At 40.8% G+C, this 13,415-nt stretch overlaps 1 protein-coding gene across 1 annotated transcript; it reads left to right on the forward strand.

The window, feature by feature from the left end:
- The first annotated feature begins 639 nt into the window (after nt 1-639).
- LOC129685673 (zinc finger protein 58-like) lies at nt 640-8,700 on the forward strand. Its single transcript, XM_055619178.1, has 3 exons — nt 640-809; nt 1,298-1,393; nt 7,096-8,700. The coding sequence occupies exons 1-3, from the start codon at nt 686-688 to the stop codon at nt 8,196-8,198; spliced, it is 1,323 nt and encodes a 440-aa protein (XP_055475153.1). The 5' UTR covers nt 640-685; the 3' UTR covers nt 8,199-8,700.
- The last annotated feature ends 4,715 nt before the right edge of the window (nt 8,701-13,415 follow it).

The raw sequence follows: 13,415 nt of genomic DNA on the forward strand, positions 1-13,415 counted from the left end.
GAAAGGGAAAATGACTAAAGATCAGTGTGATGTCTGTTCTAATTTGAATTCTCAAACGGTGGTGTTAGTCCTCTACTTGGTGTTTTTTTTTTTCCTGTTCCCATCTTTATACTTTTCTGAGTTCTTCCTGCGTTGTTCTTCCCCTTGCCTGCCCCATCTCAGGTTTCTTGTCGCTGTCATTTGCATCACTACTGAGCTCTGTACAAATGCAGAAACTCAGACTGCAGCCACAGCCACTGCATCGGAATCTGTGTTTTCATCTTATTTCACATTCGCGATTGTGCATATTAAGTGTTGAGAAATTCCTTCTTCCATACCATGACTTTCTCCTGTGAGCAGTGAAGGTGTGTGTGTATATGTATGTATGTTTGTATATCTACAATGCAAGCATATGGCACTAATATACATTCTTGTGTGTTTCTATACATGTAGAACCACCTGCCTTGGGTGAGCTTGGGTGAGCTGTGCTACCTCACATGAGTCACCAATTAAGAAAATGCCATAGGTTTCCCTACAGGACGGTCTCCTGGAGACATTTTCGCAGTTACGCTTCTCTCTTCTCAAATGACCCTAGCTAGTGCCACGTTGACAGGAGAAGTATCCAGCCCAGTGCATCTTGGTATTTATATGAGTATTAATGGTTTAATTAAAGTTAGATTGCATTCATTGGTCTTTATTTCAGGAAATGCTGTCCTTCTGGGATGTGGCCATTGATTTCTCTCCAGAAGAGAAAGAATGCCTGGAGCCTGCTCAGTGGAATTTGTACAGGGATGTGATGTTGGAGAATTACAGCAACCTTGTGTTCCTGGGTGAGGATTGCATCTATAGTGAATTTGTATCTCACCATCAGCATGTAGCTTCCCGCTTTGTGCACTATCTTGTGGGAGTATTTGTGTTTCAGTGGTGAGTTTTATGTCCTTTAAAAAAAAAATGAGGCAGGTTGCTCTGTAGCTAAGAACAATATCATTGTTTTTCTCTTTGTGTGTTTCACATGTCTGTGTTTTAAGTATACATCCTTCATTATTAGAAATTTAATGGCATGAGGCATGGAGCACACTTGTTAATTAAAGTGATTGACAATTCAGTTTTAACGTTTTTCCCTTTAAATGAAACTCAGAATCTGGACATTGTACATTCTTCATGTATTAGAGTATACCTGTCAGAAACCATTTAAGGAACTAATTGTCTGTGGTCATTAATGCATCGTCTCTTTCCTTATGCACGCTGTACTGGAAGGGACATGTCAGTTCCTAGTATAAGAACACTTAACAATCTTGTTCCCTTTTCCTACAAACAGGTCTTGCTGGCTCTAAGCCACATCTGGTGACATTTCTGGAGCAAAGTCAGGGGCCAGCGGGTGTGAAGAGACAAAGATCACCCCCTGTGCATTCAGGTCTGTTGAAATGAGAGGTCAGAAGCAGAGTTGAGTTGCAGGCTTTTCCATTTGCCTGAAAACATAATATGGGAATGATTCTTGAGGTCTCGCCTTCTGGTCTTTGTTGTCAGAGAAGCACATCTCTCAAGCATTTATGGTGCTTTGAGTCTCTGAGGCTTTCCCTAACAGTGAGTTGTGCTTGTATTTCCAGTGACTTCAAGGTTTTCCTTTTTGTTCAGTCTCCATTGTAATGTAAGACTCAGTGCTGGTCAGACTGAGAGTCATTTATGCGGGGGTTGAGAGCAGGCCCATGCCAGAAAGATCTCTACACCTAGGTGAGGATGACTGGTTTATAAATCCAAACCCACAATTCCATCCCACAGGCAGGCAGGGCAGAAGGCTCAGCAGTTTCAGCTCTGTTGATTAGAACAACTAGGGGTGGAGAGCAGTAGGATGAAAGCCAGACAAACTGGAGTCACTTTGGGCAGTTCCTTCCCCACTGATCTTAGGGAAGAGTCAAAGCACTGACTTACCCTATAAGGTGTTATATTGGGCCAATAGGTACACCAACTTAACAGAGGCTGTTCTGTTTTTTTAATGAAGTTTTACCACCAGTTGATTATGAGGGCCATGCCGAAAGACCTAAGCTACAAGGATCAGAGACCTTTCAAATCCTTTAGTTGTTTATTGTCCATGGATCCCCCTCAAACCAGCAGTTGTATATCTCTGTTTCATACCAGTTAATAGCTTTAGGCCTTTTACTGAGTTGTAATGCTCTATTTAGTATTTTTTTAGGAAAATATTTTTATCGTGTATAAGGACTGGTATTCACATACATGTGCAGTCGTGAATCATTAAACAAATCAGAAAATTCTATTTATAAAGCCAACATTCCCAGATACATCAGAGATAGTAAACTGTTTTGTTTCAGAGTCCAGTCATGTGTAGTGATTGTGGCTAGCCTGCAGAGTATATATGTTGTAGAAGATTAGTAGTATTTAATATTTTTTAAATTTTTTATTATTAGTTACATTTTATTAACTTTGTATCCCAGTTGTATCTGTCTCCCTCATTTCCTCCCAACCACACCCTCCCTCATCTCCTCCCTGCCCCTTTCCACTGATTGGGGAAGACCACTTCCCCTTTCATCTCACTCTGTTTTATCAGGTATCTTCCTGACTGGCTGCAAAATGCTCCTCTGTGGCCTAGCGGGACCGCTCTTCCTTTGGTGGGTGGGGAGCTCAAAGAGCCTGCCATTGAGTTCATGTCAGGAATAGTCCCTGTTCCCCTTACTAGGGAAGTAATTAGTTACTGAGCTACCACGGGCTACATTCGAGCAGAGCTTCTAAGTTATATCCATACATGGTGGTCCTTGGTGGAGTATTAGTCTCAGAAAAGACCCCTGTGCCCAGATATATTTGGTCCTTGTGGAGCTCTTATCCTCTGTATGTCATACTACTCCCCTTCTTTCATATGATTCCCTGCACTCTGCCAAAGGTTGATTATGGGTCTTATTTAGTACCTGCTTTGATACACTGCTAGGTAGAGTGTTTCTACCTAAGTAGGCTCCTGTCCTGTTACTTGTTTTCTCCTACGTCCAATGCCCATCCCATTTGTCTTTCTAAGTGAGGTCTGATCATTTTTCCCTGGGTCTTCTTCCTTATTTATCCTCTTTAGGTGTATAGATTTCATTATGTTTATCGTTTCTTATAGGTCTATATAAGTGAGTATATACCGTCAAAATGGCTAAAATAAAAAACTCAAATGACAACACATGCTGGAGAGGCTGTGGAGAAAGGGAAACCCTCCTCCATTGCTGGTGGGAATGCAAACTTGTACACCCACTTTGGAAATCAATCTGGTGCATTCTCAGACAATTAGGAATAGTTCTTCCTCAAGACCCAGGTATACCACTCCTAGGCATATAACCAAAATTTGCTCAAGTACACAACAAGGATATTCTCTCAGCCATGTATGTAGCAGCTTTATTTATAATAATCAGAACCTGGAAACAACCCAGATGTCCATCAACAGAGGAATGGATACAGAAATTGTCGTACTATTACACAATGGAATACTACTCAGCAATCAAAAATGAGGAAATCATGAAATTTGCAGGCAAATGGTGGGATCTAGAAAAGATCATTCTGAGTGAGGTATCTCAGAAGGAGTATTTAATATTGATCCATATGATTATTAAATGCACCAGGTATTATTTAACACTCTATAGTAGAAATGAATGATACAGAAGCCTGTTAAGATTTTTAATAAGCCTAATTCTAAAAGCTTATTGATGAGCTGCTAATCATTGTCTAGTTTTAATCTTTACATATCCACAAAGGGCAAACGTTTTAAAGCCTTAGTACCAAATACATGGTAGGAAATCATTTTAGAAAATTTTCATCGTTCACAAAGAACTTTTGGGATGACTTTCATTAACACGAGTGTAAGCGATATGAAAAAAACCTGTACAGTTTCTTACAATGATTTCATACTTAGGTCTGTAGAAAATTGTACAAACTTTCAGATGCACAAAAACAGTACAAAGTTTGTTATAGAACTGTCCAAAGGAACTCCATTTAGGCTGAGTTTTACCCTTGGCTTACTGAGTTTCCTGGGCTGTCTTGTTGTTCTGCCTCTGCCTGTCACAGAGTCAAGGAGCAAGCCTGACTCAGGACAGGGGCTTTGGAAGAAACTCTGTGACAGATGTGCTTTGTTTTGAAGTGGGTGGGGCATATCTTATCTCCAGGTGAGCTTTTCAGTGAGCTAAAACAGCATGTGATTTCTAAACATGTTATCCATATTGAAAAGGCATTTGTTTCTCTATAAGACTGAACCCTGTCACTACCATATCCAGAACTGGTTTCTGTGTCTTCAGGTGTGGGCAGATACCCTGAGAAGCTCAACATGTATTTTCTCTCTCATAGATACCAATGTTTAGGATAATATACTGATTCTGTGAGGCAGGGATATATTGGCTCTGTTGTGGATCAACATCTAATCTTTAAGTACACAAATACCTGTCGCCTAGAGACGTTTAAACAGAAAACCACAACAACTAGACATCCAAGGAAAGCAGAAAGTTCTAGAAATGAAATTAAGAGTATCCGAGGTTGGTGGAACAGAAACAAAGGCTGACATCAGCCACAGGGCAAAGGAGTCCCCAAAACACACAAAAAGTCCTATCTCAGAGGAAGCAACCTTGCAGACCCAGTATAGAGGATCCAACATGGCTTTTATCTCCATTCTCCTACACAAGCAGTGTAGCTTAGGGACTTCAAGACAGGAGAACTGGATGCAACCTCTTGTCCACACTGAGCTTGAGTCATGTCCTTGAGATGTCTGGGTTTCTGCTCCTGCCTACTCTGCAGGCCCTGGTCCTGCTGGGAAAGCAGTGACCTTGTGTTCTGCTCCCACAGCCTCCTATTGTTCTGCAGTAGAGAAGGTCTGTCCCTTACATGGACCTTATTGTGCATGGTTCCGTGAGTGAAATTCCGTAGCTCAACTTCCACCCACCTTTGGGGGATGTGGCCGGGTGTTGACTAGGTTTAGGTTCCTGACAAGACCATAATGGGGAGCTTAGTGCTGGGCATGTGTGAGTTGAAGAATTGAAGTAGAATAGACATGGAGTTTCTGAGAATCAGTAATACAGCCTCAGAAAGAAGGTTGGCACCCCTCATTGCACACAGGCAGGACAGAGGAAACCACAGCTTCCAGTCACCTCAATTCCAACTAGAGCTCAAATAGTGGCCTGACTCCCTGTTTCATGGTGAGGGTCAGAAAAAGGTATAAAACCTAAGGCACAGAACAATAGCTGAGACAGCATACACTGAATAGATTATTCAATTATTCATTCAGCATCCATAGAAATGACATAAGGCAAGGAATTAATTGAAAACTGTCATGCATTTCTTCTTCAGTCAACATCTTTACTGTTAGAAGGAGAGCCAGGGGCAGTGGTGCACGCCTGTAATCCTAGTACTCGGGAGGCAAAGGCAGGCAGATCAATGTGAGTTTGAGGCCATCCTGGTCTACAAAGCAAGTCCAGGATAGCCAAGGCGTCAAGGAGAAACCCTGTCACAGAAAGGGGGAAAAGGCAAGTTAGGGAAAGAGTTCCTGTCAGTCATTTTTTTTCACTTACTATACTCTGTTCATAAGAAAAACATCTCCACCTACCTTCTTGGACTACAAGAAGGAATAGGTTGGGTCTTGGTGTCAGAAAATACATTGGTCATTCCGGGACCCTCTGGCTCTTATTGCTTTGGGTTTATCAAGCCAAACCCATAATTACTCATACCAGAGGCAGTCCAGGGGCCTAAAATTTCACACATTTCAATTCCATCGATTCAAACAATTCAAACAGTAGATCTTTGAAACCTGCATGTGAGACTGCATGACAGTGTTTTCTCAGCAGTACTGGTTAGCTTGAGGAGTTGGGTAAACCTCAGCCTAAATGGAGTCCCTTTGGACAGTTCTGTAACAGAACTTGTACTGTTCGTGTGCATCTGAAAGTTTGTACACTTTTCTACAGACCTAGGTGTGAAATCATTGTAAGAAAGTAACTTCATAGGCTTTTTTTTTTCCATATCACTTACACTCATGTTAATGAAAGTCATCCCAAAAGTTCTTTGTGAATGATGAAAATTTTCTAAAATGTTTTCCTATCACATACTTGGTACTAAGGCTTTAAAATGTGTGCCCTTTGTGGATATGCATAGATTAAAACTAGAGAATGGTTAGCAGTTCAACAATAATCTTTCAGAATTTCATGGACTCAAGATTTGTTTTACTTTCCAATTTGATATTCTGCATTGTTATGTATAAGTGTGCACTACCTATAACCATTTCTTGCACATATCCTATATACTTTGGTGAATGGATAAAACACATTTGATGTTTGTCCAATCTCACACAATCACAATTATCTTTATTTTCTATGCTTTGCTATATAACTTCACACCTGTCAGGCCATATAATATCTGTATTGCCTGATGGGTTTATCTAGTCAAATGCCCTTTCAATTTCCTTGGGTTATTTAGCTTTGAATAATGCCATTTCTTCTATGTTGTATTTGATTGTGCTCTTACTTCTACAGAAAGATAGATTGTTTCCACCTACTCTATCTTGTGAATTATGCTCGGTGAATTTTGGTGTTGAAATATATACTAGTTTCTCATTGATGCTTTCATATGTATGGGTGGATGTCTCCATTTTAAGAGATTAACCTTATACCTAGATCCTCTGTTCAAAGGAAGCCCATTGGCTGCTCAGTTTCCGAGTTGGTTTACTAGCAAGGAGAGCAGGGGCTGTCTCTCATATGAACTCAGTGGCTGGCTCTGTGATCACTTCCCCTTGGGTTTTACAGCCTTGCCAGGCCACAGAGGAAGACAATGCAGATGGTTCTGATGAGACCTGATAGACTAGTGTCAGATCAAAGAGGAGGAGGACCTCCACTATCAGGGGACTAGTGAAAGGGCAAAGGGGGAGAAGAAGTAGGATGGGTGGAACCTGGAGGAGATGAGGGTGGGGCTTGCAATTGTGATACAAAGTGAATAAATTGTAATAAAAAAATAAATAATAAAATTATAAATTATAATTGTATTAAATTATAAAGTATAAATTGTAATAAATTAAATTGAATTTTCAAAAAGCAAAAATGTAAGCTTTATAAATATAAAGAATATTGCTTAACTTTCCATGTCTCAACTTTGGTTCAACAGGAATAACACTCATTGATCATAATTATCACATCAAGGCCATTGATTATAATTCCCTCCTTGTTCAACGCCAAAGAATTCATACAGGGAAGAAACCCTACAAGTGTGAAGAATGTGGAAAGCATCTCAGTTCTCCTAGAACACTTTCTATACACCAGAGACTTCATACTGGAGAAAAACCCTATAAGTGTAAAGAATGTCACAAGGCCTTTAGCACTAGCTCATCACTGTTTATACACGAGAAAAATCATACTGATGAAAAGACCTACAAGTGTGAAGAATGTGGCAGAATGTTTTACTATCCTTCAATGCTGAAGCAACATCTAAGAAGTCATTCTGGAGAAAAACTCCACAAGTGTGAAGAATGTGGAGAATCCTTTTGCTATCCCTCATTCCTTAAGCAACATCAAAGAATTCACCGTGCAGAAAATCCCTACAACAATGAAGAATGTGGAAAAACATTATCCTGTTCTCCACACCTGCAGGAACATCAAATTCATACGGTAACAAAACCACACAAGTGTGAAGAATGTCACAAAGCCTTTCGTTTTTACTCTGGCCTTAGAGCACACAAGGTAGTTCATACTGGAGAGAAACCCTACCAGTGTAAAGAATGTCATAAAACCTTTCGTTATTACTCAGCCCTTAAAATACACAAGACAGTTCATACTGGAGAGAAGCCCTACAAGTGTGAAGAGTGTGCCATGGGTTTTTGTTTACCATCGTGGCTTAGGAGACATCAAAAGATTCACTCTGAAGACAATTCCTACAAGTGTGAAAAATGTTACAGAAGGTTTTCCTGTTCTGCAAGCCTTCAGGAACATCAAACAATTCATACTGGAGAGAAACCCCACGGTTGTGACAAATGTCGCAAAACCTTTCGTTATCACTCATCTCTTAAGAGACATAAGATAGTTCATAGTAGAGAGAAATTCTACAAGTGTGAAGAGTGTGGCAAGTCTTTTTGCTCATCTAAATATCTTAGAAGACATGAAAAAATTCACTCTAGAGTCAAGCCACACAAGTGTGGGAAATGTGGCAAAGCCTTTGTTAAGGGTTGTAGCCTGAGTCGACACATGACAGTCCATACTGGAGAAAAATGCTAAAAGTTTACTCTTGTTTAGCCCTTGAAAGACCTCAGATGATTCATTCTGAATACAAACTCCATTAGTGTGTGCTAACAATTCAAACCTTCTCCAACGCATATGAATCCACAGAGTCGACCACTGTACCCTCACCACCAGTGTGTTCAATCAGTGTGTTTGAATCTGGCATTGACTGATGGGTTTCTTTTCTCTGGAACTATAAATGTTTCCTGAAATGGTTATCATGTTGTAAGTTGGTCCTTTGAGCGCCCTGAATCTGAGATCTGGGCTGTGGTGTAAGGACTGTTGTTTTCTCTGTTGTGTCACTCCACCCCTGTCATATCATTGCCTCTGAGTGTGTAAGAATCTCCCTAAACTCACATGTGTCACGAGGTTGACTTTACTAAAGTGGTCTACACGGTCTCTAACCTGGGTGAGTGGGCATTAGTGTTTTCTCACCAGGAAAAGCTAACAACACATTGTCAATCCTTGATTTAGAATAAAGAATCTCTTACTCTCTTTAGTTCACAGTAGTGTTTCTCATACGACTCCAACTGTGCTGTCTTAGAAACCTGGGGTCATACTGAAATAAGAATCCAGACCATATGTACCTACTCAGCAGTAGTGATGTGTTTGTTCAGCAGATATGTTCTTGTCAATTACTTACGTATTGATACAGATCCTAAAAAGTCCTATTAAATTTGAATTTACTAATTTATGTAAACAGTTAAACAAGGGCAATTAAAACCTAAAAGTTAACAATCTAATTTATAAATGACTAAATATCCCTAATGTACCAAAAATTGTTTTAGTCATGCTAAGTATAAATGAAGTTTATTTGCAGAAATTTATAGATGAATGGGTCCCTTATTCTGTGCTGTAGAACGGAATAGTGAAACAAACATAACATGACAGCTCAGTATACATCTCATGAGAGTATAACCTTTTAATTTTAAAACGGTACCCTCACTCACTTCTCATTGTGAGCCTTTGTGAGGTGGGAGCCCAAGCTTCCTCAATATACACCTAAATGGTTTAATAATCAGGGTGATTTGTAACTTTGTCACACTGATTATTTCTTTTACCGGTTCTGTAGTAAAGATAGAATTCTCATGCACAGTGGCTGTAAAATCAGCGGTTAGCAGCTTAGATGCTTCCTCTTTTCTGGCTAGCTTTCATGGTGGAGACACAATCTAGGTATCCTACTATAGAAGTAACAGTTGTCTTACCCACCTGTGGACCCAAGTAGAATAAATGGCCTGGCAAGATATGTCCATGGAGCAATAGTGACAACAAAGTTATGGAAGTAGTGTAAGTAGCAAACATTTTCTGGTTGAATTTAAATCTCAATCCACTGACTGTAACTAATAACCTGTGGTGTAGATCACAGGCAAACCTGTGCCTGTATACATGATCTGCCCTAGGGAGAACCCAAGACTTGTATTCTTATGACTGGTAACTAAATGAACGTCAGTTCTTGTCTTTATATCCACAGATTCAGGCACCTCCTAATACCTACCAGAAAGTTTAATTGTGTAGAAGATGGAGACTACTACACAGATTCAGAGTTTGTCAGAGTGTGGAAAATAATATACCCTGTAGAGAGTACTGACCTAAATCGCACACCTACACCTCTCTGCTAATGCCAAAACTCAGGGACCTCTGAGGGAGGAGAGGTAGAAAGATGGTCAGAGCCAGATGCACTGGCTGTCTACAGTGAAAAAGAGTTTGCTAAAATGTCAGGACCATTTCATTCATACTCACACAGTAGCTAATACTATGTGGAGAACATCTGTGCAAATTAAAACCATGCCACAACTATGGTGGACTAAGAGCCTTATTATGTCTCACCCTAAGTGGATGAGCTAAGACACTTGAGGGAAACAGTCAAAGAGGCTTCTAGTCTCCAGTCAATTGTCCTAAACCCATACACATAGTGGGAGAACTAAGTGGAATGAAGAAATTGGAATGAAGACGTTGGAGTGTAAATTTTTGTTAAGAATATGAAGTAATTTGAGGTGAGGCATTGTAGGGGAGATTGAATCAAACACAATATTCATGTACTGAATTCTTCCCACAATAAGGATCATTTTAAACTCTCTTGGATTTGGACATAACCAATCTTGACCGCTTTTAGCAGTGATTACAGCACACAACTCAGGCTGTCATAAAGTTTACAGAGGGCCAGCATCTTACTGGGAAGTCATCAAGAGGGAGCAAGAGAAGATTCCCAGACAGCTCAGATGCTGAGGATTAAGGAGCCCTGCATCAGTGTAACTTTAGAGAAGGGGCAGGGATGGTACCAAGAGATGAGCTGCAGTCAGACCCACCTTGTATCTTACACTTGGCTTTGCCATGAGTGCAAGAGAGGAAAGATGAGCAATGGCCTCCTCAACCTCCCTGTCCTCCCTTCTCTATACACAGTTGTCACAGCTGCTTTGGTTCCTTGTTATCCATCATTACTAAAGTTAGCCAAGGAGTCTTCCAGTGAAATGGACTTGGGTAAAAATTTAAGAAGACAACACATCACATATTTTCTATAATTGACTTGGAAGAAAAGAGTATTTACATGTAAATGTTGACACATTAGATAAGACACAGAGAACTGAATAAACCTCTAGAGTAGATGGGAAAGAAAGTGTCTAAGCTTCAGGCTTTAAATCCTGTGTTTGCACATGCATTTTTTTTCTGCCACACCCCAGTGTAGAAGGAATAGCTTTTGTATTGTATGGATGCCTCACCTGTCAATAAAAAAACCCATGCCCTATAGGAAAGGGTAGCATGGAAGGTGGGACATTCCTTAGGCAGAACGTATTCTGGGATGGAGCCAGGCGTGCAAGATTTGCCCAGGAAATGTGAAAGAGGACAGATGCATGGTTCATGAGCAGAGGTAACCAGCCATGTGGCTAGGTTATCAGTTATGAGCTAATCAGGAAAGGAGCGTAGGTGTATGGTCTAGGTATTTGTAAATATATTTTTAGTCTTTTTCGTTATTCCAGGCCTGGAGGAGAAGCCCTCACAATGTAATGGCATACCACAAATAGAGCACAGAATCAAAAGTAACCCTGAAAAAGTCCTGGGTAGAGGCACAAACCCTCCCACAAAACAGTGGCTTCAAAGCTCTGTCTCTAGGAAAATTGTTCTTGCCCTGTAAAAGAGAGTGGAAGCAGACTAGTGTCAGACACACCCTGAAGGCAAAAAGCTTCCCATAACAGCCGCAAGAAATGGTCGCAGATGAGCAGCTGGGGAAGAAGGTTTTTCTAGCCAAAGGGCTGAAAATGAGCAGGACACCACAGAAAGGCAGAGCAGAATCTGTCCTTTTCTAAAGAAGGAATGTAACTTTGCTGAGTTCTAGCCCAGAATCCACTGAGGTTTTTAGTATTCTTGATGTTGCTGCCTTGAGTCATCTGTTTCTGTTCTCACCTGTCAATCAAACTGTCTGAAACCCCATTAAACTGGTTGATTCACAAAGACAGGGACTTGGATGGAAGCTTTCCTCTGTCTGTCACCAGAACCTGCTCTCAGGTCAGCAGACAGTCTTACTCTTCCACATTGGAAAATCACCCAACTGAGGGTCTTATTAATTGCAGTGAACAATACATCATAAAGAAGTTTGATTTGCTGCTTGTGGTTAAAGAGCTGAAAAGTCCTCTGCAGGGAGCATGGCAGCAGGCAGGCAGGCCTGGTCTGGGAGCAGGAGCAGACAGCTTACATCTTGATCTCCAGTAGGAGGCAGAGAAAGATAACTGGAAAGGGCATGGGATTCTGTAACCTCAAAGGCCACCCCAGTGACTCACCTCTTGTGACAAGGCCACACCTCCTAGTCCTTCCTAAACAGTTCCCACCAACTGGGACCCAAGCATTCAATTGCATGAGCCTATAGATGCCATTTCATTCTAAGACCACAGTAACTTTAAAGTTAGACAATGGGAAATCTGTGGTACTGTGTTGGGGAGACTAACTCCAATATGGGCAATCCTGGAACTTCGTACTGAGCCAACATTAAACATGCTCTGATCCTAGAGCACATCCATGGGAATATGCAATGAATATGCAATGAATTTCTTGTGAAAATGCAATCTCGTTTGAAAGGTGAAGGCTCCCTGCTTTCTCCAGGGCCAGTACCCATAGACAAATGAAACTGCTATAGGGATGGGAGCAGAACTTGCCAGCACCGTCTACTGCATTGTACTGGTTTTGTAGGCACTAAGGTGCAACATGTAGGTCAACATGAAGCTTTGCAGCATTGTTGAAGTGAAGTGTTTCACCATGCAATTGGTGGGATGTACAGTGTCCCTCCTAACAGTCCTTGTGGGGTCACAATGCATGAGCAATGCAGGTGACCACTGAGGGGAATTGGAACCTCACCATATACTCACGGTAGAACCTTAGCAAAGGCCAGACTGGGGTGTCTTTGCTTCCGGCCACAGAGACGGACGTTGGTGTTGATTCTGCTCTTTGGAGCCAGATGATTTTTTCAGGAACCTCAGGTGCAATGCAGGTGATGGTGCAGGATTAGGGTTTCCCACTACATTTCTGTCTATCTTGTTCTTATCTTTTCTTGCTAGATGATTAGTCCTCTCTATTGGAATAGGCCGGTTTCCACTCTTCCATTACTCTAGAAGTAGTAATCTTGTAAGCACTGTGGGATAGGCAAGTGTTTGAATTATGACTGGACTGTCTTGGGACTATTAAAGTCTATGGGGATGTAGAGAAATGGATTGCCTTTCCTAGTAAGAAATGAACGTGAATCTCTGAGAGGCATCCAGGGTAGAGGTTACAGTGTATTTCAAGCTATTTGATTGTCAAATTCTAATAAGCTCATATGAGATATCTGATATATTTTTTATTTTAGAAAAAAAACATTTGTGTGTCTTCATTTTGAAGAACTGAGATAAGTTCAAAGCAGCTGCCCCAACTTTCAATTTTTACTGTTGCACAGGAACAATTTCAGGATCACAGAAGGCAGAGGAAATTGAACAAGACATATCAGACCTTTGCAGAGTAAATTCCAACAACGGACAAATGGTGAGTGGTCATTACACACACCCCTGTTATTACCGAAGCGGCGTCCCTCCATTTGGAATATGGAGCAGAGGTTTAAAAAATTTTAAAACAACAACAAACAAACAAACAAACACCCAATGCCTGGTGGTATATAAACACCTGAGTTTGTGAACAACCAACTGAAGAGTGTAAGATTCTAGTAAAGAATTCCACTAAAACGGATTTTTTAAA

Source organism: Psammomys obesus, unplaced genomic scaffold (genome assembly GCF_907164565.1).
Source record: "Psammomys obesus unplaced genomic scaffold, mPsaObe1.curated_primary_1811, whole genome shotgun sequence".
NCBI classification, from domain to species: domain Eukaryota; kingdom Metazoa; phylum Chordata; class Mammalia; order Rodentia; family Muridae; genus Psammomys; species Psammomys obesus.